Source organism: Emys orbicularis, chromosome 7 (assembly GCF_028017835.1).
Source record: "Emys orbicularis isolate rEmyOrb1 chromosome 7, rEmyOrb1.hap1, whole genome shotgun sequence".
Lineage (NCBI taxonomy): Eukaryota > Metazoa > Chordata > Testudines > Emydidae > Emys > Emys orbicularis.
Window position 1 is genome coordinate 119,114,679 of NC_088689.1, and position 27,384 is coordinate 119,142,062.

The window sequence follows — 27,384 nt, forward strand, 5'->3', positions numbered from 1 at the left end:
TGTGGAAGGAGCCAGAGAAAAGATCAGAGTCCTGTGGTAGGAAATGAAGCAGATTGTTCAACTGTGATATTTTGAGAAACCTGGAGGGGAGCGGGGCAAGGAAACTGCAGTAATCTAGCTAAGACATCACTGACACCTTTCAAATGGTGGCAAATATAATTAAAAACACAGAGATTACTCTTTGTGACTATGTTATGTTCCCATTATTGAGGCCAGGATTGTTTCTCCTAATTTCTCCTTTCTATGCAAGATGCTTTGGATTTATCAGACAGACTTTACTCTACAGATTAGGAGTTATGTTTGAATAAAGCGTGCAAGATCCAGTCAAAGTTACTATATTTCCCACATTAAAAAAATAAATAAATTATACCTCTGATAGTTTCATAGATTTTAAGGCCAAAAGTGAACATTAGATTGCCTAGCCTGAGTTCTGCATAACACATGCCAGAATTTAATCCAATAACCTGTGCTTGACTAAAGCATATCTCTATAGTGTAGATTACTGTTTTTGAATATATTACCATTTTTACTTCCCATGCTACAAAATCTTCATGGTTTGTGAAAAAAATAATCATTTTACATGAAATTTAATGCTACACTGTGCAAATATAAAATCATTGGGACAGATCCTCAGCCGGTATAAATCAATGCAGCTCCAGAGACTTCAATGGAATTGTGCTGATTTATACCGGCAGAGATTCTGACACCCCTGTTTGTTTATTATTCAAAATCTAAAACCCATTAAAATGTAAATGGCACCTTCCACGTGAACTTGAAACTCATGTTTCGCTTTCCCCACAGAATTGCTTGCTGTGCACTCATAAGTGCCTTCGTCTGCTGCAGATACTTCTTCTATCATCAAAATCTTTCCAAAACTTTCTGTCACTGCTCTGTCCTTGGGCAAATCTCTACCAACCTTGATCCAATTAAGATGCGGAGTTGGGCTAGCAGAAAAAGAAAGTAGATGTTGAGTTTAAAAAAAAAAAGAAGTTGTAACATTTCACATCAGTATAACTACAGAATGTTGAAGTTTATACATTTTCCTTTGCAAGATCATGATTTCAGAATTCTCAAAATGGCCCTCCTTTGTGCACATAACTACCCATTTTACTTATTAAACATCCTGGCTGGAGGTTTGATATTGTCCATAGCTTGTACTGCCTGTTGGTTAAAAGGGACCAGTACAACAAATCCTTCATAGCTGACAGTGGGCCGCAAAACAGGTTTGCATCTCTTGTAAACATATTGGCATGAACTGTAGTAGAGGCACTGAAGCTTGTTTTGTCCTGTTCCATAGGGACTTCTTGCAGACAGACAAGGGGGTAAAGACTTCATTAAAATAACTCTGCTCTGTACTCTGCCTGATTAGACAGGGCTAAGCACATGTCACAGCTGGCTGAAAAATGCTACTTTATATTTTTAGAAAGTTAGGAGCCTGCTCAGAACCAGAGACACTGAAGTACAGGACAGATTGCTGTCTGAACATTCCCAGCTGGGTTTCCTGACCCCAGCACCACACATGATGCATATAAACAGTGTCAGTGTCATATCTGCTTACTCTTGTGTCCATCTGTTAAGATGGCAGAATGCCCAGGCACAAGTTACTCAAAGCCCCAGGTACCGAGAAATTATGTTCTTTTATGAACAGCATGGATAATAGTTCAAGTGTCAAATTTTCTGCAAGAGAGTTCATCCCTGATATAGTACTGAAACAGAGATACTATGAAACCCCTTACATTTCATCAACACCAGTTTAGATCTTTGTACCATCTAGAGGAGGTTGCCTGCCATTTTCAAGATCAGGGTAAAATCCTCCGAGATCACAAAGTGGCAATATATTTATTGCCATTAATTATTTTTTGATTGACTGGTCCTCGTTTTTGGAGTTTGATACTTGTCTCAATCTAGCCAATCTAGTTCCTCATTGACATTTGCTCACTGCATAGAACAGCTGTGAGGGGAGGTAAGTTGGGGGAATATAGTTAGAGTCCATCGAAAAGTTTTCATTATTTTTTTTTCCAAAGAAAAGTACCTTTTTGACTACAAGATATTTGTTTTCCATTTTGGCCTAATTTGTTCATGTTTTGATGTAAATCTTAAAAACAAAAAAAAATTGATTAAAAAAATATGTATTTTGTTTCAGTGGGGATAACTCCCTCACATTTTGTAATTCATCCCCACCCCAACTTTTTTATATCTACTTGAAAGAGGAAGTACTTTTTCTCCAAGGTCATGGGAAATTTTGAATGAAATGTAAATGTAAAGTGTTCATTCCGTTTTAACATTTTTATGAAGTATACTTTCCTTTCTCCTACCTGCTTGAATTATTACATGGGGAAAGTTTTATGAGGAAATGTGCAGAACAAGTTCCCATACTGTCCTTGTTGCAACCAACGTGATCGGTTCCTTACATTCCTGAGCATAAAATTTACACACAATTTTTTTTTTAAAGAATCCATCCACTGGATAAAAAGGAAGTTCACTGGCACAGGTGGCAGTGAACTAGACATGGATGTATTGCAAAAAGGAACAAAAGTCCATTACAGTTACTTGGAATGAATCCAACAAAGATGAGTTGTTCACATGCTCTCAGAAAATGGCAACCAATTGCAAAGTCATAATCTTGTCTATTGAAAGAGTGAGTGATGCCCTTTCAAACAAGCATGGACAAACAAGATGCCCTGAACATGTTTGCTCAGGCAGATAAACACCCTGATTTTGAGGTTTATAGTGGGAGATAATTGCACATGCTTTAATATGGATCATTTATCTGCTAATCACAGTGAGCACACAGGGATGTGGAGTTCAACAATACAGGTTGTAAACATGATGATTTAAACACCCATTCAACAGAGAGCTCTATCACACATCACCCAGGAGCAAATGTGTTTTCCCTGTTAGGTTTAATGGTTGGAGGGCTTTTAAGCTTTACCTAGTTTTCCTACGCAACTGTTTTTGGGGAGAAAGTTGCACGCATAAGTACAAGTAAGTACAAGAAAGTTGCACGCATAAGTAAAAAGTGGTGATCAGGATGGAGGGCATAGGTAAACTTGATCCCATGTTGATGAAAGTATTGCTGTATGGTTGCCAAGTTACCCCTGCACACTCAAGGGAATCAGGGCCTAGAGGGGTATTCACAGCTAAATGCCACATCATCATCATGAGGATTGCACTTCAATCATGTCTGCTTAGACTGTCCCATTCCCCACTCATTTTCCATCCTGCGCTAATGGCAATAAGAAAGATGGCATACCCCTGCCTGTCTGTATCTATTTGTTGCATCTTGTCTTAGACTATAAATTATTTGGGGCAGGAATGGTCTTTTTGTACAGTGGCAAGCACAATGGGGTACTACTGGGCCAGGACTAGGGCTCCTTGGCACTATGGTATTACCAGTACTAATACTAGTACTAGTACTAATACTAATACTAGTCTGACCTCCTGCACAACTCAGGCCACAGAATCTCACCCACCCACCCACTCCTGTATCAAACCCCTAACCTATGTCTGAGCTATTGAAGTCTTCAAATTGTGGTTTAAAGACTTCAAGGTGCAGAGAATCCACCAGCAAGTGACCCGTGCCCCACGCTGCAGGGGTGGGGGAATCTGCCCTGGAGGAAAATTCCTTCCCGACCCCAAATATGGCGATCAGCTAAACCCTGAGCATGTGGGCAAGACTCAGCAGCCAGACACCCAGGAAGGAATTCTCTGTAGTAACTCAGATCCCACCCCATTTAACATCCAATCACAGACCATTGGGCATATTTACCTGCTAATAGTCAAAAACCAATTAATTGCCAAAATTAGGCTATCCCATCGTACCATCCCCTCCATAAACTTATCAAGCTTAGTCTTGAAGCCAGATATGTCAAATGCCTCTAGTCTTTTACTCTGTTGTTGGGTTTGTTTCTGAATGGGCATCATGGAAGGCATGAATCCTTGTACGATGATGCTCAAGAAACTGAAATCTCATTGAAGGTGGAAAAGCTCAGGAATTTATTGATACTTAATCAATACTCTGAACTGGCCAAGCTAGAAAAGAAAAACAGGTTTGTTTTTTTTTGGAGTCCAAACTGTGGAAGTTGAATCAATTCCTAATGCACTCAAAAAAGAATAATAATTTTCAGTGGTCACCATACTGGAATATCTGCAAAATCAGTGATCACAGGATGGATAAATAACTGTGATATGCCAGTTGCTATGGTAAATGCTGATTCTTTAGTTATACTTGTCTATAACCTGTACATTACTCACTCTCCAACAGGAAACTTTCTCCATTGTAACTCTATGCCAGTTTTCAATAAGTACAATTTATTTAAAGAGAAACTGCATGAAGATTTTGTGTAAAATTATATACTTTGTTGGAGAATTATTAAAGGTGCTTCCATTTACTCTAACTTTATTTCAGAAGGTTAAGTGGGTGCAGTACTCACAGCCCTTCAGCAATGCATTCAAGCAGTAGAACTCCCCCTTTGATGACAGTAACTGAGGAGCTGCTACCAGAAGATTCAGGTGGTATCAGTATTTTGGGTTTTCTTTCCTTGATGAAATTAGCTAAAAAGGAGAAAAGAAAAGGATCAGACCTTGTGCAGTAAGGTGATAACATATGCCCCTGAATCATTCTGTACCCTCTAACCAGTGCTAAAAATATTGCTTTGGTCGGAAGATTTCTGGAATATTCTTTCATTCATTTTCTTTATATTGGTGGTATTTTTCTAAAGGACCTACCTACAGCTCTGTTTTTTTTACTTACATTCAAAACACAACTATAGTAACAGGAATAAAATTAGAAACTTCTCTCCCTCAAAACCAGAGCCCTGAACCTGCAAACCCTTAAAGAGATACACAACTTTACTCTCATGAGTAGTTCTTTTCCACCCAGCTTTCAGGGGTGGGCAATGGCTTAGGCTAGAGTCATACAACAGTGGGGGATTCTCTCTCTGGTTGCTACTGTTGATGTCTGAAAGAGGCAAACCAACCCAGAAGATGTGCAGGGGGCCTGAATTATGTTGGCACAAGAGCTCCTGGTTGCAGACGATGTTGGTTGGGATATGGCACTCTTAAAAGGGCCGGAGTTGCAGCTGCACCAGTATGACTCCCAAATGGTATAGGGTGAAGGGGTGTGTTACAGGGGAGCTGGTCCCTCTGAGCAGAACTGGGCCCAACTCCCCTGGGTCAGAGCAGGTGAGCCCAATCCAGCCAATTAAAGGGGCCTGGGCTATCCCTGTGCCTATTAAGTGTTACCAGAGGGGAGGAAATGGGAGATGGAAGGGAATGACTGAGACAGGCCATGGCTAGGGAAAGGAAGGAAAACCATGGTTGAGTGCAGCTAACTCCTGTGATTGGTCCCTGGAAGGGTCTCAGGGCTCAGGGAAGCAGAGCTGACTAGAACTGGTATGCTGCCAGGACAGCAGCACCAGAGACGCCTCTGAGAGGTGACTCGGAAACCTGAGAGAAAAGAAGAGTTAAAAGGCTGTTCTCTGTTGTTTTACTTGCCTACGGTAAGAGGCTAACCCATCCTAGAGAAGACTGGGTGTGGCAGCGAGTTTTTGGAAGCTGGGGAGAAGCCGGGTGACAGGGTGGCTGGGCCAGATGCTCTGATTCAACTCTGCTGAAATCTCTTCTAATCCCTCCAAACTAAGATCCAAGTCCCATCTCTCCAGGTGACAGCCTACGAAGATTTCGGCTTCCCACCTCACATGCCCTAAGAAGTGTGCCTCATCAGAGGCGTAGCGAGCGCCCTCCGTACCCTCCGACCGCAGGGGGCCCCGCAAGGAAGGGGGCCCCTAAAAGTGGCAAAATAAATACCGCATTCCAGTTTCTGCATTGTAAGGGGCCCCGCCTGGACATATGTTCAGAGGGGGCCACCGTTCGGAGGGGGCCACGTTCTTTGTTGCTACGGCCCTGTGCCTCATCCTCAAACAACCTCCCTAGTTCCCAGTCAATTTTAAGAACCAGTTCAGAATTTCCTGCCATGCCTTGAAAAAACTCTACGGCGGATTTGCTCCAGCCCCTCTCATGGACCATTTTTCTATTCTCTTGCCTGCTCAGCTAGTACTTGCCTCCTCTCTGCTTCCTTATTTCTCCCCTCGCCCACACACTCTGACCAACGGTGGTGAATGAGTCTTTCCTTGTCTGTTCTTGCCATCTGGAACAGTCTTCCTAATACCTTTCCCCTTCACTAACTTTACATTGTCTTCTAAATCTCAGCTGATATCATATCTCTTCTCCTTTGCCAGCAACTTAGAATTCTCCTTCCCTCTACAGTTGCAGAATTTACAATAACTCAAGAATGCATTTGGGAATACAGCTTGAAAACAAGCCACTGTTCATAACAAAACGCCTTTTTACTGTACTGGGTTTCAGATAACCATTTACTCTAGACTGCCAACAAAAAATCAATTGTTTCTTTGACAATACGTTTTAACAATTTATATTGTTAAACGGCTATTCAGTAATAATTAATAGCCAATATGTCATTCAAATATTTACTGATTCTTCAAGAAAAGCGATTTACTGATAATTTGGTAATAGATCATTTCTATCTTACAAGCCAGTTTTCTTCTCCCCTTCTTTAATTGCTTTGGGTCTCTTTGTACCGTGTGCACTACACATACCAGTGAGTACATATGCTGTACACAAATGTTCACCCACATATGCCTAGATTTTTAGACATGAATAGCAATCTTGGGTGTCCAGCATGAGACACGTGAAAATGGCCTGATTTTCAGAAACTGTTCAGCATTAGTCTTCTGAAAAATCAAGTCCCTCTCAGGTGTTCTTAGTTGGGCACTCCAGAAACTGAGGCACTCAAAATCACTAGTTAGTTTTGGAAATGATGGACTTAATTTTAAAATATATTCTCTCTTGTTAACCATGTTTGGCGAAAAATAAGGTATTTGGTAGAACTGGGTGGAAAATAGATTTTCCTTCTCATGAAAAGTTTTTGTTTTGTACCCGAATTGGAACAAAAAGCCATAATTTTGAATTTTTTCACAAAATGAAATACCTCCCCAAAATATCATTTTGAGTCACTTGAAACATTTTGTTTCACTAAACTCAACCCCTTTTTTTTAATATTGACCCTTTATGATTCAATATGAAAAAAATAAAGTAAATTTAGAAAAAAAAGCTTATGATACATAAAGAAAAAACAAAACTTCTAGATCCAAAAATATCGAAACAGGACATCTAAACATTTTAATAGCTTTTTCCTTTAAAAAAAAGAAACAAAATTTCCTCAAAATCAATCCATTTTGTGAAAATGTTCAGTTTTGTCAAAACAGCATTTTCCAATAGAAAACTTTCATCTAAAATCTTCCAACAAGCTCTAGTATTTGGGTTGAGAATCCAGATATATTCTGTTAGCTACACACCCTTATCAATCCTATCCATATTTTCTGCTATTGTTACATTAAACATCACAGCATATTCTAACTGGTCATATAATTCCTTCATGGTTTTTTTCATCTAGCTTGAAATCACTTTCTTGATCAGCAAAACTGCCTATTCTAAAAAATAGTTTCTATTTGTCAGGACCACTTCTCTGAGCTCTTTATTTCACAAACGAAGAGAGATGCAGTAATGTGAAAAATCCTTCAGACCTCAGTCAAGATAGTAAAGACTGAGTCAATATTGATGCATGTGCTGCTTATACCCAGCAAACGTGTTAAAAGTTTTTCCTAAGCAGTAACAGTATTTCATCTAAATTGATAGAATAATTCATTTTACTAAAATTTCAAATTACCCAACACATTAAGTGGCTCTTAAGTATTCTCGTGAATTCAAAGGCAAAGAAACAAACAGGTACATTCAACTCACCCTTAGTAACAGCAGCATTAGGTGAGCTTGAGTCATTAGTATGTTTAACTGAAATAAAAATGAAAACCAAATGCAAACGGAATAGTTGATATAGGTTAAAAGGTCAAAACAAACAAAACGTCAACCAAACAAAAGAAACCTACACAAAATACTTCCTTAAAGGAAATGTAAATATATTTTATATAAAATCACCAAAAGAATATAATGCAAATCAACACAGACAATGAATTTCTGTATGTATAAAGAAAGCATTAAAAAGATGTAAAACTCAGGAAAAGATTCACTAAAAAGTGATTTTATCAGAGTTATGTCGAATAAGATTGGTAGGTTCCTAGCATTCATTAAAAGAGTCTATCCTTAATCTTTTCTCCTTTGTTATTTATCTGCTTCTTCTTGCTCTCAGACACAATGCCTCAGTAGGGGCACTCTGGCCCCGATCCCACAGAGCACTTAGGCATGTGCTTCACTTTAAGTACATACATAATCCCATTGACTTCAACAGTAATGTGCATGTACTTAAGTGGTTTACTGCCCTGAGGCCAGAGTGTTCCAAAGCCTGCAGGATGAAGTCCTCCAATGTGTGTGTGACTGGAGACATTTAAACATCTATAGAATACAATATTTACTTCTGATATTTTACTTACAATTAATATCCTAAAACTTAGCATCATAGATCATAGAAAAGTAGGTTCGGAAGGGACCTTGAAAGGTCATTTAGTGCAGCCCCTGTTGCTGAGGCAGGATCAAGTATACCTAGATCAGTGGCTCTCAACCTTTCCAAACTACTGTACCCCTTTCAGGAGTCTGATTTGTCTTGGGAACCCCCAAATTTCATCTAATTTAAAAACTACTTGGTTCTAAAATCAGACATAAAAATACAAAAGTGTCACAGCACACTATTTCTGAAAAATTGCTTCCTTTCTCATTTTTACCATATTATTATAAAATAAATCAAGTGGAATATAAATATTGTAGTTACATTTCAGTGTACAGTACATAGAGCAGTATAAACAAGTCATTGTCTGTATGAAATTTTAGTTTCTATTGACTTCATTAGTGCTTTTTATGTAGCCTGTTTTAAAACTAAGCAAATATCTAGATGGGTTGATGTACCCGTGGAAGACCTCTGCGTACCCCCACTGACCTACACCACCCCTTACAGGTTTTTGTCTTACTTATTCAAAACCTCCAATGACAGGGATTTTACAACCTCCATTGGAAGCCTATTTCAGTACTTAACTATCATTACAGTTAGAGAGTTTTCCCTAATATCTAATTTAAGTCTCCCGTGCTTCAGATTAAGCTGATTACTACTTGTCCTACGGTTAGTGGATATGGAGAAAAAATTATCAGTATCTTCTTTATAAAAGCCCTTAACATATTTGAACACTGTTATCAAGTCCCCGCTCAGTCTTCTTTTCTCAGGACTTAACATGCCTAGAGTTTATTTTTAATTTTCCTCATTGTTTAGGTTTTCTAAATCTTTTATCATTTTTTTGCTCACATGGACTCTAATTTGTCCACACCATTCTTCAAATATGGCACCCAGAACTAGACACATTACTACAGCTGAGGCCTCATGATGGATTAACCAAGTATTAAGGTATATGAATTTGGTATTATTAATTATTTATCTGTTTGCCCCAGCAAGAAAATATATGACTTGTAAGTTAAATATTGAGGCTTTCAATTGGGAAGAAAATATCCCTGATTTTTTTAGGAAACATAAATCCCCAAAAGTCAGATATTATTGAAACCAGAAGGGTGACAAAGCCAGACTAAAATAATATATATTCTCAATTGATTTTTAACATATTTATTCTTGCAAGTGACACTTAAAATTCCTGCAACGGAATGAGTCAAGCAAAATGGGAAAGATCTTCAGTTGATGTAAACTGTCATAACTCTACTGAGTTCAATGAAGCTTTGATTACCACAACCTGAGAATGTGGCCTACCATATTATCTCTGATTTTCTTTTTGTTTGTTTGGCTTCTTTCAAAAACACAATCTCACTGTTTCCTGTACATTCTGTATATAGAGTCACTTTGTTTCCTTTGTTGTTTGGTTTGAACTTTGATAGAGCAAAAAGAGTAAGAAAAAATAAATATATAGGAAAATGTAATTGCAAAACCATGAAATTGGCAATGGGACTCACGTGCAGGTATAGTACCTGAAACTACCTTTTTCTCATTTTTGGAAACTGAAAAGATTTGACGTATCTGGTGTTCTTTTCATCTGCAAAAAACTGGGTAGCTACAATGGCCACGACTCAGAAAACGAACAGCTCCATGTCTCCTACTCGCCCTTTCAGTCAGGAAATGCAAAGCTCCTTTCATGCCATATTATGCTCAATTCCTCCATGCTTTTTACTTCTTACTAGAGGCAGCCATGCAAACAAGTTTTCCTCTTGCTCTAGAGTAGTACATTTCCTGTGACTGGGAAAGTATTGACACCCAGTTCTCCCCAAGATTATGAAAGTTGATGCTTTTGTAACTTACAAAATAATGGGGTTTGTGGGGCTTTTTTCTAAGTGACAGGTGATTTTGTGCATTCAGAGACAGGGGGACCAGTCACGACTTCTGTTGATTTCTACCTTCTCTTGGGCACCTATCAAAAGTGGGCAGGGATAATTTTCTATTGTTCATTCAGTTCCTCTCACAGTGGGGCACCATCCTTGGCTGGTGCTTGGGCACTACTGTAATATTCTGATTACTATTAATAGAAGTGAAGGCAAATGGTACCATTGGCTGTCCATGGCTGAGCTCAGGAACAGACTTGTCAGGTACAAACCAAGAACTCTAGGTTATGGCCATTTTGAAGTTCTCTAATATCCAGTCAGCCAAGCAAGAACCTTGCTGCATAATAGGACACCTGGAGTACTCCCTGATCATGTTAACTGCAGCTCCCTAATGTCATTCTCCAGAGCCCGATTGCCATATCCAGGCAAACCCAGGCTTGGGGGAAGAGGCAGTACGGAATGCCTAATGATTCACTCAGTGGCTGAGAAGGGAGTTGATTTCCCTGATGCATCGTGATTAGATTTCGTAGTTGTGGAGAACAGGAGGAAGACAATAGCGCTTTTGCAGCCCAATAACTGCAGAAGCTTTTTATCGGTTGGATCTAGCTCTCAGAGCAAGGCTTATAATATAGGAATAAGCATATTAACATGTATTTTCTTCAGAGAGAATCATGTTAGACACATGGCACACTTTTTCATTCAGTGACAAGGGGGAGTTAAAACAATTTTTAAAAGACTTACTACGTGTAACCATCAGTGTCATTGGCATTTTCTGAACGATTGTCCGCAGCCTGGGAAATGCTGCAAAGCAACAATAATCGCTTCGACTGTCATTTTCTTCCACATTTGCAAAGTACAGATCTCCCTTAAGGCTCATGGAGACCCTTTCATCTTGTGGAATGTGTTGTAAATCTAGCAAGAAAAAAATAATTATAATATGGTAATAATATCTAGCCATCCCTCAATTTACACTTCCTGTCTTGTGTTTGCTTTCAGGTGCAGAATGGAACTTTGATGCAAAAGAGGAAAGAGGTGCAACATAACCATAATCTCGGTGTCCTTTTACAGCCATGGGAATGGGAGTTTATGAAACAAGAACCTAAGTAAACTTTCTACAGAAACAGCCTGAATTCTCTGGAAAGTCAGTTTTGTTCCTGTACTTTAATTCTGTAATTACTAGGGGATGATGCAGTGAAAATCCCAGCAAGTTTCAGTGCTACAAAGACTTGCAGCACTGCCACGGATGCCTTGATTTCTAGGTTTCCACTGTGCAGAACCCAAACTTATCTTCCCTGTAAGTACACCTTATAGTATGTAACTCCTAGACATGCAAAGGTTTTGTTGGCTCAGTGTCAAACCAGCCAAATGTGGAATGAGAGCAGTTGTCTATCGATCTAGTCTGGAATCCTGTCTCTGATAGTGATAAATCCTAAGGGTGAAATCTGAGTCCCACCAAAGTCAATGGGAGTTTGCCATTGATTTCTATGTGGCCAAGATTTCACCCTGGACATTTAAAGAAGGTGACAGAATCCCCCAAAATAGCCAATTATGCAATAACCGGACAATAGAGAAAGGTTATTCGTAATCTTGTCAATTAATGGTTGGCTTGCCTTCTGAAGCAGGATGGTTTATACTATTGGTATATTTTATCCACTTTACTGTAACTGAATGTTCTGATTATCTGTGTGTGCCTAACCCTTTCTAAAACCCTGCTGAGCTCTTGCACTCATTGTTATCTGGTGGCAATGAGTTTCACAGGTTAAGTATGTGTTATGTTAAAAAGTATTTTATTTCTTCAACTTTAATGTTTTGCCTTCCAGTTTCATTGTATATACATTATGAAAGGTGCAGAAGACGACCTGATTCACCTTTCTGTACCATTATTACCAGTAGCTTTCCATGTGTCTAACCATTCTTGTTACCTATCTCTTAAATCCCTCTGCTATATCCTTTTTTGAGATGGAGTGACCAGATCTAAACAAAATATTCATATTGAGGGTATACCTTTGATTTATGTAATGGCATTATAACATTTTAAATATTTATTTATATCCCATTCTTTAAAAACTCATGGGACTTTTGCCAGTGACTTCATGGGGTCTGAATTTCCATCCTTATAATATTGCTTGTGCTTTCAATTGCTCTTACACATTAAATAGAGGCTTTCACTGAGTTGCCTACAATGCCACCCATATATTTTTCCTTAGCGCTTACACTTATAATTTTCATCAGTTATGAATTTGTCATGAAACTGATCTTGGACAGGTATTTTACGAAAGGCCTGTTATGTGTTGTGTCATCAAATGTTACTTACCAATATTCATCCAATAGATATGCAAAGGTGGAATTCCTCTGGGAGGATTACAGTGCAAAACCACAGCATCACCATACTCTACCTCAATTGGCTCAATCTTTTCTTTTGGGAATTTTGGTACACCTATGACAAAAACAAACAAACCATTTCCTTCATTTTCTTATCCTTAGCCCCCTTTTATACAAACAGCACATCTACCCCATATTCTTCCTTTTGTTCTCTGCATTAAGTACTATTCTTATGTGCATAAAAGCAAAAAGTGGCTACGCATTTTTTTGAAAAAAGAGTAAGAAGACAAGATCCCAGCAAAAGAGTTTGTAATACACAAAGAACAAAGGAACTGGTGTAACGGAAAGCAAAGTAATGGTGATGTTAAGGGGAAGTCTGGCATAAAATCTGCATGTATGACTCTACATCAACCCATCTTAGTACACATTTCTCCTCTATCGTCCACTACTCTGGGGGTATGCTGGAGGCTAGCAAGAGCAGGACTGTGGTTTGATGATCCTAGCTGGCATAATGGCTCCCAGGGAACTATAAGGCAATGCAACATAGAGCAGCCTTTAGGCAGCTGCTATAACTTGAGCAAGGGGCTGGCTTGGTGCTCAGTCAGCCCCAGAATTAGAAGAGGTAGAAAGGTAGCTTAGGATGATCTTTGCTTCCCCCCCCCCCTCAGGTGTGCAAGCTTTGCTGTGGCACAGCTGCAGACTGACCCTACATAATCTTTAGGGTCTGATCTTGCTATCCTTGTACATTTAAGCAGTCCTTTTGACTCACATGCACAAAGGCTAATGGACCTGGTTCTTAAATATAGACCAGTTGAACCAATAGTTTAGGACCTGATTCAATTACCAAAATTCACTGAAGTCAGTGGAAACCCACAAGGACTGTGTATAAAGGACGGGAACAGCAACCAGCCCAGCTGCAAACAGAAGCAGAGGACTCTATCTTGTTTGCCAGCCTCATGCGAACACCACCACTGAAGGCACTGGTACTACATCCACAAGCAAGGTGAGCAAGATTTTATCCTGGAATGAGCATAGAGAAGCCACAATGCAACAAACAAATTCATTTGTTAAATGTAACCACTCTTTAAGCAAACCAAGTTGAGACTATTTCAGGGCAGGCACTGAATCCTGCTTACATTTGAGGCAAGTTAAAACTGGTGCAAGGTGCAATGCTGTCAGTTCAATACATAATTAAGCAATAGTTTTAAGAATGAAATATCAAGAGCCAAAGGGAAATACTAAAAAGTGCCAGCTTTGCATACCAGTTATTAATGTGAACTCCAGTGCAACGCAACTGCATATTATAACACGTTTAAATGTCAAAGCTCATCTGTGCCAGATCCTCAGCTGATGTAAAACAGTATACTCCATTTACACCATCTGAGGATCTGGCCCGTGGTCTAGGAGTAGGTTACAGTTAAGGAACTGAATGATTAGTGGGGATTTTGCATACAAATATTACGAGATAGATTGAGACTGTGGTCTATGTAGTTCCATGATGAAGCAGGATACAGGACCTACTTGCATCTTAAGTTTGGGTGCAGAGGAGAAAACAGAGGCTGTATGCCTGATACTTCCTGTCCCACTCTGAGTAAGTAGCTGGGAGGGATTAGGGGAGAGATGTGTGTGGGTTATGCGGGGCCAGGGCCGGCGCTTCCACTAGGCAACCCTAGGCGGTTGCCTAGGGCGGCAGGATTTGGAGGGCGGTATTTTGCTGCCCTCAGCAGAAATTCGGCGGCGGGGGGATCCTTCCACTCTGGGTCTTCAGCGGAAATTCGGCGGCGGGTCCTTCACTCGCTCCGGGACCCGCCACCGAAGTGCCTCGAAGACGCGGAGCGGAAGGACTCCTGCCGCCGAATGCTCAGAGGAGGAGCGCTGCCGCCTAGGGCGGCAAAAACCCTGGCGCCGCTCCTGTGCAGGGCCACCTCCCTACAACATGTATGCCAGCAGAACGGGCATGTTGTGACTCTGAGAAGTGTTTCCGAGTTACAGTTTCTTCTTAAATTTCCTTCTGTGGTAACACTAGCTAGTCTGAACTGGAACAATTACAACATGGTGTTGATTGCTTGAGTAAGAATTGTGTATGGATATCACTGGCCTAAGGGAAGGCATTACTCTGCCATAAGAGAAAATGGAAGGAATGTTCTCACACCTACCATGGATCATGAGAAATTATATCTACCAATCTTCTATTGGCAGAAAGATTAACAATTTTTTAAATCTCCAGTTTATAAACAGAGTAGGGCTCCCTAACAAGCAATAAAATGGAGATCCCATGAATCTCACCCACTTCATGAAAGACAATAGAGAGAATACTACAGCTAGCTTCCTTCCAATAGCTTCTTCACTCCTTAAGTCCTGTAAGGTACACCCAGTGACAATTCCAGTTCCTGAGTCAACCTGCCAGGTAAACAGATTAGGTTGGAATTTAGGTCAGCTTCCAATTGATTCTCTTGCTGAGGCCCACTCTGTCTAATCAGCTGGAAGGTGAAATTCTCCTACATTCTGTGTTCTGGGAGTTATTAAAAACCAAAAAAGCTGATAATATTGTTACTCCTTTGTGACCCAACCAGCTACTCAAGTTTGGGACACTGTGGGTTGTTTTTATTAAGAGAAACTGTTGATAGTCAGTTATTTCTTTGATGTAATCCTGCCACCAGAAGAAAACAACAGGAGATAGCTTCTTGGCTCACCGTTCCAAGTCTCTTTCAGCCAGCACTTAACCCAGAAGCTCTCTTTTTTATCTTTTTCTCAGGGACACACTATCAGAGCTTTTCTGTCTGGTGCATGCACACATGCACAACCCTACCTCAGTCACTGTCCTGCCTCTGTGTTTGTTATCAGCTTTAATCAGCATGGCCAGACCACTGCCTAGGCTTGCCTTGCTGGTGCAGACCCTGGGCATTGGTTTCCATTGTTTCAGTTATCAGTATACCCCGGGTATTGAATGGTTTCCACAGTTAGCCTGAATAGAAGTTTCTTAGTACACCCATCAACCCAACCAACTCCATGATCTAGGCAGCCACCAGCACTTTTGAGCATAACATTATCTTAAGAACTGGCTGTGTGATATCACTCCTAAGTGCATATAGGCGTGTAACTTTTTTGCAGTATTCATCATTTTAATTCTTGGATATTATGTAAACGATTGCTACTAATTTGTGGCTGATCACAGAATTTATAATAATTGAGCTAAGCTGGTAAGTGGTTCTGAGCTCTATGCAAGACGTACTGCTTGATGATAGATTTTGAAATTGCATACGGCAAATGGATGATGTGAAATTGGAAATCAATCAATCTGTTTGCCATGACATCTACCAAAAAGGTCATGTCGATATTACAGGCAACTGCCTACATACGGACATAAAGAGCAGGGCCAGACAATCATTCATAGCTCAAGGTATTCCATCTCACATTTTCATTACACAGGGGGAGAACAAGCTTGTATAATGGGCCTCAGAATGACCTGTTGAAATGCCAGCAGGTGGATCCTATCATGGCTCAGACAATCCATTGGCAGGAGAAAAAAAAAAAGAGCCACAAGATGAAAAATTGTCCACCTGTATTCTGGCTCTTATGGAAACATTTCCCAAAGCACACTGTGATATATAACACACTCAGAACTGTCTTGGGAACGGTTCCTCATGCCACATTTTAATTCCTGCCGAAGTAATATCTTGAGTTCTCTAATACCACAGTGTTATTAAACTGTGAGACACATAACGATCAAAATTTGTCTGTGCCCAAGTTCTCTGCTTGTGACTGATGGTGACCCAAGCAGTGATAGATTGTTGCTCTCTCACTGTCGTGAACCTGGACATAGCCAATCCCAAAAGTGACTTGCGATTTAATGACCATACGCTACTGGAAAACTCAAGATTAGAGTTGAATGTTTTGAAATACCACTGATAAATGGGGCAGGGGAGAGGAAAAATTCAGCAAATGTCTTGTGGATCCCTTCTCCTATTTTCCTATGTTCAGAAAATTCAAAATCTCAGCGAAAAATGAGGAGGAATCTTATGCTAAAACTAATGAGTGTTTTTAGTATAGATCCTGGGCCTGAGTCTGTTCTGTTTCACTGGTATAAACCTGAAGTTACATAGGTCACTTCACTACACTCTAAACTTTAGTGGGATTAGTCCAGATTTACTCATGCTTAGCCTGCACTTAATGATATGTCAGCATAGTTTCATTGGGCAGGGGTGTGAAAAAACCAAAAACCCTAGTGACACAGCTATGCTGCAAAAATCCCCAGCGTCGGAGCAGCTAGGTTGACAGAAGAGTTCTTCTGTCGACTTGGGTAATGTTGTTCAGGGTGGTGGCATTCCAATACACACACACACACACACACACTTCTGTTGGTGCAGGCGCTGTCTAAACTATGGGCTATACTGGCATAGCTGTACTGACATAGGCTCCATGGTGTAGACAAATTCTCAGTGTAACTGTTTGTTATCAGCTTTAGTCTAAACTCTGTTTAGAGAAGGATGTAATTAAGGTGCCTGATTCTACTCTCTTACACTGGTTGTACATGGGTATCACTCCATTGACTTTGTGGATTTACACCAGTGTAAGTGAGAAGAGAATCAGAAAAGGCCCACTGTTCGTTTTGTGTGTGTGTGTGTGGGGGGGGGGGGGGGTTGCATTTGAAGTTAGCACTGGGAAGCTGTGCTGGAGAAGCATGCACTGAGGAGATTCTCAGATGCAATTCAGCCAGTGAATGAGTCTTTCTATGCAGGTATATGGTTTTATATATTCCCTGCACAGAAGGGCTCATTCATTGGCCGATTCATATACCTGCATAGAAGGACTCATTCACTGGCTGACTCCACCAGGATTATACCAACTTTGCACCAGCAGACTAGCGAGAGACAGAGAGAGAGCACACACACACTGTTGTTGCCCAGTCTTGAATAAGAACTGCTAAGGGGACAATGGCCAGGAGATCTCTATTCCCTGGCAATCCCCAATACCCAGAGCATTCCTTGGCCATTGATAATCAGCAGTAAGTAGAGCAGCCCTAAGGTTGATCTTCTTTATGCCAGGGATCAACCCCATGGCCGGCAAACCAGAAGTACATAAATGTGACTTATAACTTCCTTCCACCTGCACTGTGCTGAGCACAGCTTGGACACAGCCTGAGATCTGTCTCAGTGTATCAATTTCAGTTCTGGCTTGTGCAGTTTGGAGTTAAATTAGTAATTCTCATTACAGTCCTTGAACTGTTTACAAAGGATGATTCTGCTAATTTATGGAATGATTTCTAATTTCCACACTAAACTGACTAATGTAATGGCTGGCTGTCAATCTAGGAAGGCATCTTACTATGGGGTAGATGCCAGTCCTTGCCTACAAGGTTTTCGCTATTACCCTTTCCCAAGAAGAAGGGCATTTATCCCCATAAATGACTCAAGGATGGTCAAAATAATCACAGTGAATTAGTTGGTAAATTGGATGACCAACAGAACTGGGTTCTATTCCCGGCTCGTGCACAACCTGCTGTGTGACTTTGCTCCATTACTTAGCCACTCTGTTTTCTCATCTGTAAAATGAGGATAATATTGATCATTCACCTTTGCAAAGTGCCTTAATGCTAATTGTTATTTTAGCTCAACTCAAGAATCTTTTTGGTCTCTTCACTACAGAATTCAGTATGCCTTTTCAAATTTTAGATACAGGCTTTGCCTTCTAGGTGGACTGTGCAATCGATAATGTGAGATACCGTCAGTGAATTTATTTCTTGGTTAATTTATTTTCATGCTATGCTTTCATCCTGTAGTTTTAAGTGTTTTAAGGAAAGTAACTATAAATATACTGTAAATGGATGTTGTGTACATTTCACCAACAAGGTGGTGTTACTTTGTGATCAATTAAACACAAGGTTTAAATTTCTAGTCCGAATTCAATTTCTCCTTCTGACATTGGGCCCATTCAATAATTAAAGTAACAGAATTCTAAGTTCAGTAGTACAGTGGTTGTTGTCTGCATCCTTGTCTTATTATGGCATTTAATATGTGTCGCACTATATAGTAATCCGCAATTCCTGTTTTTTCACTTAATTGTTTATGGACACGAAACATACACATATGCTTAGATAAAGATGCATTGAGATTCTGCCACAGTTCTTGGTCAATTCAGTTCAATACAATAAAGGGAATTGAAATCTACTTCTAATATGAGCACCCTTATTGCAATGACGGAAGTCTTGTCCAGCACGTATCAAGCTATTCACATGTGGCCTCAACTACACATTCCAAAATTCAAGAAACAGGCATCGACTAAGAAAAGTGTTCTTTTTTTTGTATATTTAAGTACCTCTTCTTTTGGAATCAGGGTCAGTGGATCACCAGAATATCAGAAGACTTTGTACTGCTGGAGGTGACATACTTTAGAAGGGACATAAAACCGACGTTCTCACCACTTTGGGAAATTAAAGGGCCCCCGGCACTTTTCTTATGAGTAGTGGTATCAACCCCAGTGCCCTGGCCAGATTCCAAAGTGAATAATTGTGTTCTGCCTAGAGCTTTGAATGGCAATGTTGCTCTTTTCACCCTGCCCAAAACTGTTGGGTGACATTAAACAACTACTGTTTCCCCTCCAGTAATGACTAGGTCATTTTAACTCACACCATGACATTCAGTTCAGTTCAACTGAAAATACAATTTCGAGTCAAACTGTTGTGCAGTGCTGATGAGTTACACCCCTACAGGCAGCTGCAATTTAGTGATGAGTGAAGTAATTCCTATCTATACACACCTGACCTTTGTGGCCAGGGTGTCATGAGGCTTAACTGGCTAGTTAGTGTATACAGCACACCTCTCAAGAAAAAAAAAATATATCCATAAAAGCTGGTCAGTAAAAAAGAAAACCCTGGGAGACTCCTCTCATGGATTTCATTTCAGAGTATTCAATCAGGAAAGAATCTCCCTGAAAAGGAAGAAGTTCCACAGACTCCATGAAGTTCACCAAGGACATCACTGTTGTTTCTGATTCTATGCAGAAGGTACTATGGGTAAAGGCAGCAGTATAAAACCAGAGATAGATAGAGATCGAGACAGAGAGAAATAAATGTTTTGTCCCCACAGAAAGATCAAGAGGTTCTGCTCCCTGTGTATCTTGGGGGGTCTGTCCCAATACAGAACTGTTTATGTGGACTCTCTGGGTCTCCTTCTCAGACTCTTTTAAGCTTCTGTGACCGCACAGCTCCAATGAAGCCATGTTGCCAGGCTTTCCCCTATTTATAGATGCCTTTAGATCACTTCTCAGGAGATGGCCCATGGCACAGAAAGAGGCTGCATAAACTTTTCTACAGGGCTGGTAGAAGAATGATGCATGTTCCCTATTGTCTGCTACCTCTGCACTCAAATGGCCAGAAATACTGCCAAGGAGATAGGTGACCACTCCCTTCCGTGGCAAAGGCTGAAATCAGCACATGGAGGGCCTCCATCACATGCAGATCTCAGCGGGACCTATGTCTGTCAAGTGCTTTGGGGTCTTTTGATAGCAGGAAGCTATAGAAATGCAAAGTACTATGACTGGTGGCACTGAATGAGCAAAATTGCTGTTTTAAACACAGAACAAAAAACTGCTATGACTTTTATGAAAAATGAAAAGAAAAGGCATTAAAGAGGTGTTTATTTTCATAGCCTCAGTAGAGAAATAATAGTCAAGTCAAAGCAAATCATTTTCTGCCACCGAACACTCAATTCTCCTGAGGATGCCATTAAAAAAGCCTGTACTAACAGCCCTGCTGGCTTATTCTCTAGAGATAAAGCATGGTGAATTGTATTCAGCAAGTATCAGTGAATAATAAATGCTCTCCAAATTAATATAGCTGTGAAAATATGTACATAATTTATCCAGTTCCTTTTAAATTAAATTGTTTTGGGGATGTTCTTTAGTATTTGTACTAGAAAACTTAGAAGGTACTGATGGTTCAGTGGTAATATCTTGAACTTCCATGCTACTTACTCAGATTTGGTAAATAATTCCTAGCAAACAGGAGCTGGGAATGCTGAGGAACAAACTTAGTGAGTCGGGGGGCGGGGAGGGGGACACAGAAGTGCCTCATACCACTCAATAGCAAGTGGTTGGAGTGATTACGAAGTAGCTAGCGATATGCTAGACTACCACATCGGGATTCCCAGATCATAGGTGTTTTTTTGAAGTGACTCACTATTCAAAAAGTCTGAAATCAGTTCTGAGGCCCGTGAAAAGTCATCCCATTGGGACATTACATCTCAAGAGGATAATGGTTTGACACAATGTCATTAAGTTGCAACATGGTGGTGCTTGGACACAACATGATGACAGCGCTTTAAAATATCAGAATGCTGCATTGCAAGGGCCTGTCAAACTGACTCACAAGTGTGGCAAACAGCTCCACAGGAATTCTTGGTTAGGAGGATGGTAATTTCTAGAACATTTCTTGAGGATATTGTGGTTAAACAGAGAAAAACCTTGACGGTTTCTTAGGGCTCCCTAAGAGATATGGAGGACATTAGGAGAAATATATGACATTCTGAAAATTAATAACTATAGCTTTCAGTTTCACTTTTTAGGCTGATATCACTATGCCCACTAGAATAAATAAATATCATAGCATGCCATATATGACAACAACCTTCACTGTTATACTGAGATAGCATCTAATATTATCTCCCTTCATTAAAATTTTGACTAATATATGCTGGCTATACATACATACATACATACATACATGCATGCATTAAGCACCAACAACATTAACCACAAATATTGTAACAGTGATGTAGGCTAAACTAGCCTGTACCATAATCCTGTTTACTTATGCTAAGTACCCAATAACACCTTGTATTTGCTGAAGTAAGCATTTGGCACAAGCAGCTAGGAAACTTGTCAAAATCAAGATACATCTATTCTATGTCTTAGTACAAGCTAGGGATATACCTTCACAAATTAGTAACTGGAATGCTAATATCCAAAACAAAGATAACGAAGGAACAGAACAACAGGGTAGGGAACTGTAACAAACTGATTAGTTGGATTTTAGTGACGTGTAAAGAAATATGTAATTTATAAAATCATATAAATGATATCAGCTGAAATATGTAACTTGGGGCGCACACTTTCTGCGTAAGGTGAATGTAACAGCACTGCACAGGGCTGTTCTTTGGAGACTAGTATCATATCAAACCTTTCTCCTATACCATATTAATAAACCTGACTGACATTGGTTATTTGGTCTCGAGTATATTTCATGAAGAAATAATCAACCAAAGTATGGTCAAGCAATTGACTATGCAATTTATCAACAAAAAGAAACAGCATTTCATTTGAGAAACTTACTTGGAACTATTATTTCAATTTCTTCTGACATGGCAGTTCCCAGTTCATTTGAAGCATAACAACGATATTTCCCTTGAAAATCAGCTATGATCCCCTGATTTTGGATCACAAATGTTCCTGAATTTTTGGATGCAATTATCCTGGGGTCGGATAGTAGATTGAATGGTTTCTCATCTTTAGTCCAATTAAAACTGAAAGGTAATACAAACATTAAACATAAGGACTTGGAAAATAATGTGCTGTAGTACAAGCATAATGGTAATCAAGGACCCAATCCTAACTCATTACAGTGAATGGCAAAATTCCCTTTGACTTTTATGGTGCTGGAACAGGCCCCAAGAGAAATGTAACTAATGTTAGCTATGGGGCACAGCTCTCCTATTGAGCACGCTACTTTGAGATAACTGACTGTGACACAAAAATATTAATCCGGGCTGAAGGCAAGGACAATAAATGAAAGTCACAGTCTCAAAATACTTGCCACAATGAAAGGAACTACAGAATTTGGATTAGAACCAGAGCTATGAGAAACTTGGTGCTGTTCGTTGGGAGGGGTCCATGCAAACAAACAATTTCACTGGTTCTGGCTTGTGTAGATTTGAAAAATGTAGTTGAATCCACTGAGTTTCCCTTGGTTTGGCACATAAACATGAGATGTTTCAAGTGGTCTTTGATTTTGACACAAACCTCAATTTGGGTGTGATTTTGACACAAACCCATAACTTTACCTACCTTATTTACCCATAACTCACTCCAAGCTGGTTTGAAACTGGGCCAGGTGCATTCAGAAGTACAGCTGGTCGAAAAATTTCCAATTGAACAGTTTTTCATTGGAAAATGCAGTTTCATTGGACATTTTGCAGGAACACGTTGATTTTGAAGAAATTGTTGGCTCTCAACTTTCTCGTTTTGTTTCAATAGTGTAAAGAACTAATTGAAATTATAAAGTGGAAACTAAACACTTATCTTATCAAAATGAAATGTTTCATTTAGACTTTTATATAATATTATGTGTAGAGATATATCTATATAAATTCTATACTATTTTTTATATTATTGAAACAAAAAGTTTTGATGGTCCCAAATAAAAAAAAAATTGAATTTTATTTTGTGGGAAATTTTGACTTTTTACTCCCATTCAGAATGAGCAATAAAATGTCAGAATGTCTTAGTGAATGGACATTCTGTTTTCTGACCTATCCTATTCAGAATGTTAGGAAACCTCGGCAACAGTGAACCTAGGATGACCTTTCAGTTAGTAACAAAACATGAAACAGGGCAAGTTAGTTGTTAACTTACTGCACAGCTCCAATCAGAGCCATCTTGAAAATGACTATGTCTTATTTAATAAAAAAATAACAGTAATATTTACAAAAAACAAACAAACCACCAAGTTTTAAACTTTGCTCACTTTGTGGAGTAATGAATGTCAAAACTCTACAGCCACAATCACACATACACAGAGCTCCAGCTAGTTAATAAATTATTTAATCCATATTGAACAAACAACCTGACTGGTAAAATTTCACAGAGTATTTTATTACCAAAAAATCCCATAAATTTATATTAAAAATATTGGATGCAAAATATTATCCTGTGCTTATATTTGAGAAAACTATTGTGATATTAGGCACATACAAAATATCAAATTAAATGTAAATGTGACTACTTGGCACGTGGTTTAATGAGTTTGGTATTTTCATGGGGGAGAGGAGGCTAAACAGTGTGAAAAGCAAGTTGACAGCTTCGATTGCCATTACACACCTCAGAACTCTTGTAATACTCCTGAGTCAGCCTTGTGTGAACCTGGGGGTAAATTTAGCACATACTTGAGAAATGAAACATTTCCAAACAGGAAAAGGCATGTTAATCCCTATTCATGGAGTGAGTGGAAGAGATCAAGTAACAAAAGTTGGGTGGCCTAATGGGGAACACAAAGCTTAATTTATCCCCCAGATTCTGAGCAGATTAGTGTGCATCAATTCTCCCTTTCCCTGCCAAGTGAGAACAATGTTTAGGCAACAGTTAACAGGTAGAAAAGGAAAACAAACTTTTGATTACGCCACTAGTTTAAAGAAACGCTTACATGGGTTGTGGATTTCCTTTAGCTTCACATTTAATTGTAAAGTCTTCATCAAAAGGGTATGCAACTTGGGTCATGGATTGCGCTGTAATTGTTGGAACCTGTGCAACTGAACAGAAGACATTTGATTAGATCAAGAGCTATTCAAAGAGAACTAAACACAGTTCAGATTATTTAAAGGGATCAAAGTTGCCAGACCCCATTACATTATCCCGGCAAACATTTCAGATGCACTTTTATACATATTCTCCTAATGATAAAAACACTGTCAGCATCCTGAAGTCAGTGCTTCAAGCGTCTCAGCACCAAAAGGGAGGTTGGAAAGCACTTGGCTACAGAACTCCATGACATGGAGGGAGTATAATGGGATGGAGTAATTATATGGCTCTTGTCCTACCCTCCTCAGGCATTGATCTTCACCTGGAGCCTGATTCAAAGTCCACTAAAGTGATTTAGTGTTTTTCCATTGATCTCAATGGGCTTTGGATCAGACTCCTGTAGAACAGTGATGGGAGCTGCATGAGCAGAAGAAATTCTGCTCTGCCATTCCTATGTTCTCCCCTCTACAACATCATAACTTGTTCTCCAGTCTGAAAGCACAATGCATCAAGAAGTTGCAACATAGCTGGTGTTCCTGCTTCTAAGTCCCTGCATGACTCCGGCTCATAGAGTCATAAGAGAGACCACAGTCTCTTCCAACATAAGCTAAAGATAACAAATGTGGAGGCTAACTTTCTAATGCTCATGACTATACTGAGCTCTGATTTGTTTTATGAGAGTTTGTGAGTTATTTTTTTTAAAGCCAGGTGACTAGAAGAAAATACTTTCCCCCCTCACTCCTAATGAGTCAAGCAGGTGGCGAATCCTCAGATAAATCAAATATGTGCAAAATACATGTGAGTTTAAATAAAATGGAATATGGATGATTATACACTTCCCAGAGCATGCCGTCCATTTCATTAGTGACATTTCTGAACATAGCCATTAATACAGGGCTGGCTCCAGGCACCAGCCCTCCAAGCATGTGCTTGGGGCAGCACCTGGAGGGGGGCGGCGCTCACCCGGGGAGAGCGGGGCCCCGGCCAGGCTCGCCGCCCTCCCCCCGGCGCTCCGGCCGGTCGGGGAGAGCGGGGCCCTGGCCGGGCTCACCGCCCTCCCTGCGGCGCTCCGGCCGGCCAGGGAGAAATGGGGCCGTGGCTGGGCTCGGCGCCCTCCCCTGCCGCGCTCCCCGCTGGGGGGCGTGGGGCGGCGGGAGGCTTTTTTGCCTGGGGCGGCAAAAAAGCCAGAGCCGGCCCTGCATTAATATTACATATATTTTATTGCAATCCAATGATGAGCTATCACTCACAATAGAAATATTCCCATAGAAGTCAGTCAATACCTACACATTGCTTGCTAGAGCATTAATGTTTCATGTTTGCCTGAATTTACCAAGTTTAAGAAGGAGATTAAATTAATAACCTGGCATGTTTTAAACTACACATAGATACACTACATGGTAAATCGTTGGGTCCATTATGGATACATATTGTTTTCATTCATCTGTGGCATGAATGTGCATCGTTACTATGCATACAGGAAATCAATGATGTTTCACTGACTTCTATGGAAATGAAAGTGTTGAGTAAGAGACACACAACAGAGATTGTGCTCTGCACTGTAAACTGGGATAACAGATCATCACATTGGTTGTTATACACAACAAGAAAGAAAATTAACATGTTCTCTGGTTTCACTTTTAAGTCGACCAGGCTATGAAGCTCAAAGCTCAAACAAAATGTAGTATCTTGCTGCACATATCGTATCGAACCCCTTACATCTCTACTGTGTCCACCCTTTCCCACTAGCTTATAAATATTCAGACATAATTCCTTTTTATTAAAATATAAAATGCTTCATTCAAATAAATTAAGGGACAGATGGTTCCCCAGAGTTGTTGCTTATGTTTAGGTGACTGCACAAGGAACCTGTCCCATACTTGGCTACAAATGCAATCTTGTACACAGCTGAGTGCCAGGACTGCTCCTGGCTATCCACTGGGGCTAGCCACTTACGAAGGAAGGAGGGGTACTGCCTCCGTGCACTGGTATGTAGAGCTAGCTAGCTACAGAAGGGAGTGTATGCTGAAACTCCTAGCAAGTGCGTTCTCCATTGCAGATGGGATTGCTGGGAGGCATGGGGTCACTCAGAGATCTTGCTGGGGCCTGGGGGGGAAGGAGGGGTGTGCCCTAAAGAGTGCCAGTGCCTTAAATTTATAGCTGAGCCCCAACATGTTTTGAAACTACTTATATGACCCTCCTGGCTTCAGTGTCTGAGGCACAGATCCCAAAAAGGAGTTTAGGGGCGTAACTCCCATTGAAATCAATGGGAGTTAGGTGCCTAAATATGTTTGAAGATCGGGCCCTGAATGCCTAGAAAAAAAGGCCAGGTTTGTTCTGTTTTTATGAATAATTGATGAGACAATTTATCTAACACAAATATTAATGGGATAAGATTTTTTCCAAAAGAAAACTGTGGTGTGTAATCAGCCTTATTTATTTGCCTATGATGAAATGTAGTTTGGGGGGCTAAATCTTCGTCCCCTTGCTCCTTTAGTCAGCTCCACTGACCTCCTCAGTGGGATTGGCTTTTTATGAGGTTCATTACATATTTTACACATGCACTGAAGAAGAACCAGCTATGTAAAATATGCCGTTTGATGTGTACCGTGGCCAGACACGGGTAAAGTAGGTGCTCCTGCAAGCGGCATTCAAGTGATGGGAAATATTCTCCTGGGATAAAACTATTCCAAGAGATCCACGTATGTTCCCTTTTGAAAATGAAACAGCAGGTTGCAAGGCATATAAATAAATAAATGGATATGTATATCAGATCAGCTGCAGAAAGACTCTCAACCAAAAGGAGAGATTTATGCACAGGACAGAACTGAAACTTCTGAGCAGAACAGAGGATAGGATCTCAAAGGTCAGTGATGTGCTATCTAGATAAGTTTACTGCAGCATCTAAATGGGTCTGAAGAAAGTAAATTACAATTTGATCATGTATAAACTCCCAAAAGGCCATGTTAAGGCAGAATAAAATTCAAAACGGAACATCTGAAACGGGGGAGAAAGTAAAGTGTTCTTCAGGGGGGAAGAAAGCAGAGTGTTCAGTAAATAGCTACAACTCACCTGATAATGGTATTTCAATACCTGCTGCCAAATTTAATACAAAGAAAAGCAAACATATGTTGATCCTTTTTGTGCTTAATAGTATCTCCATCTCTCTTCTGTAAACAGGAAGTCCAAACAGAATGAAAGAATGTTTTTTCT

General features: G+C 40.0%; 1 protein-coding gene across 3 annotated transcripts in view; it reads right to left on the minus strand.

Annotated features, from left to right (window-relative positions):
- The window catches only part of CHL1 (cell adhesion molecule L1 like), a 74,571-nt gene extending 47,237 nt beyond the window's left edge, over positions 1-27,334 (minus strand). For 2 of the 3 annotated variants that reach the window (XM_065408168.1, XM_065408166.1), the window contains exons 1-8: positions 27,244-27,334; positions 24,077-24,182; positions 21,991-22,181; positions 12,656-12,778; positions 11,083-11,253; positions 7,822-7,869; positions 4,434-4,554; positions 760-944 (exon numbers count right to left, since the gene is read on the minus strand). In XM_065408168.1, coding sequence (XP_065264240.1) covers positions 760-944; positions 4,434-4,554; positions 7,822-7,869; positions 11,083-11,253; positions 12,656-12,778; positions 21,991-22,181; positions 24,077-24,182; positions 27,244-27,334 — 1,036 coding nt within the window. The remainder of the gene's footprint in view (positions 1-759; positions 945-4,433; positions 4,555-7,821; positions 7,870-11,082; positions 11,254-12,655; positions 12,779-21,990; positions 22,182-24,076; positions 24,183-27,243) is intronic. The other variant, XM_065408167.1, reaches the window with a different exon arrangement.
- Positions 27,335-27,384: the final 50 nt, after the last annotated feature.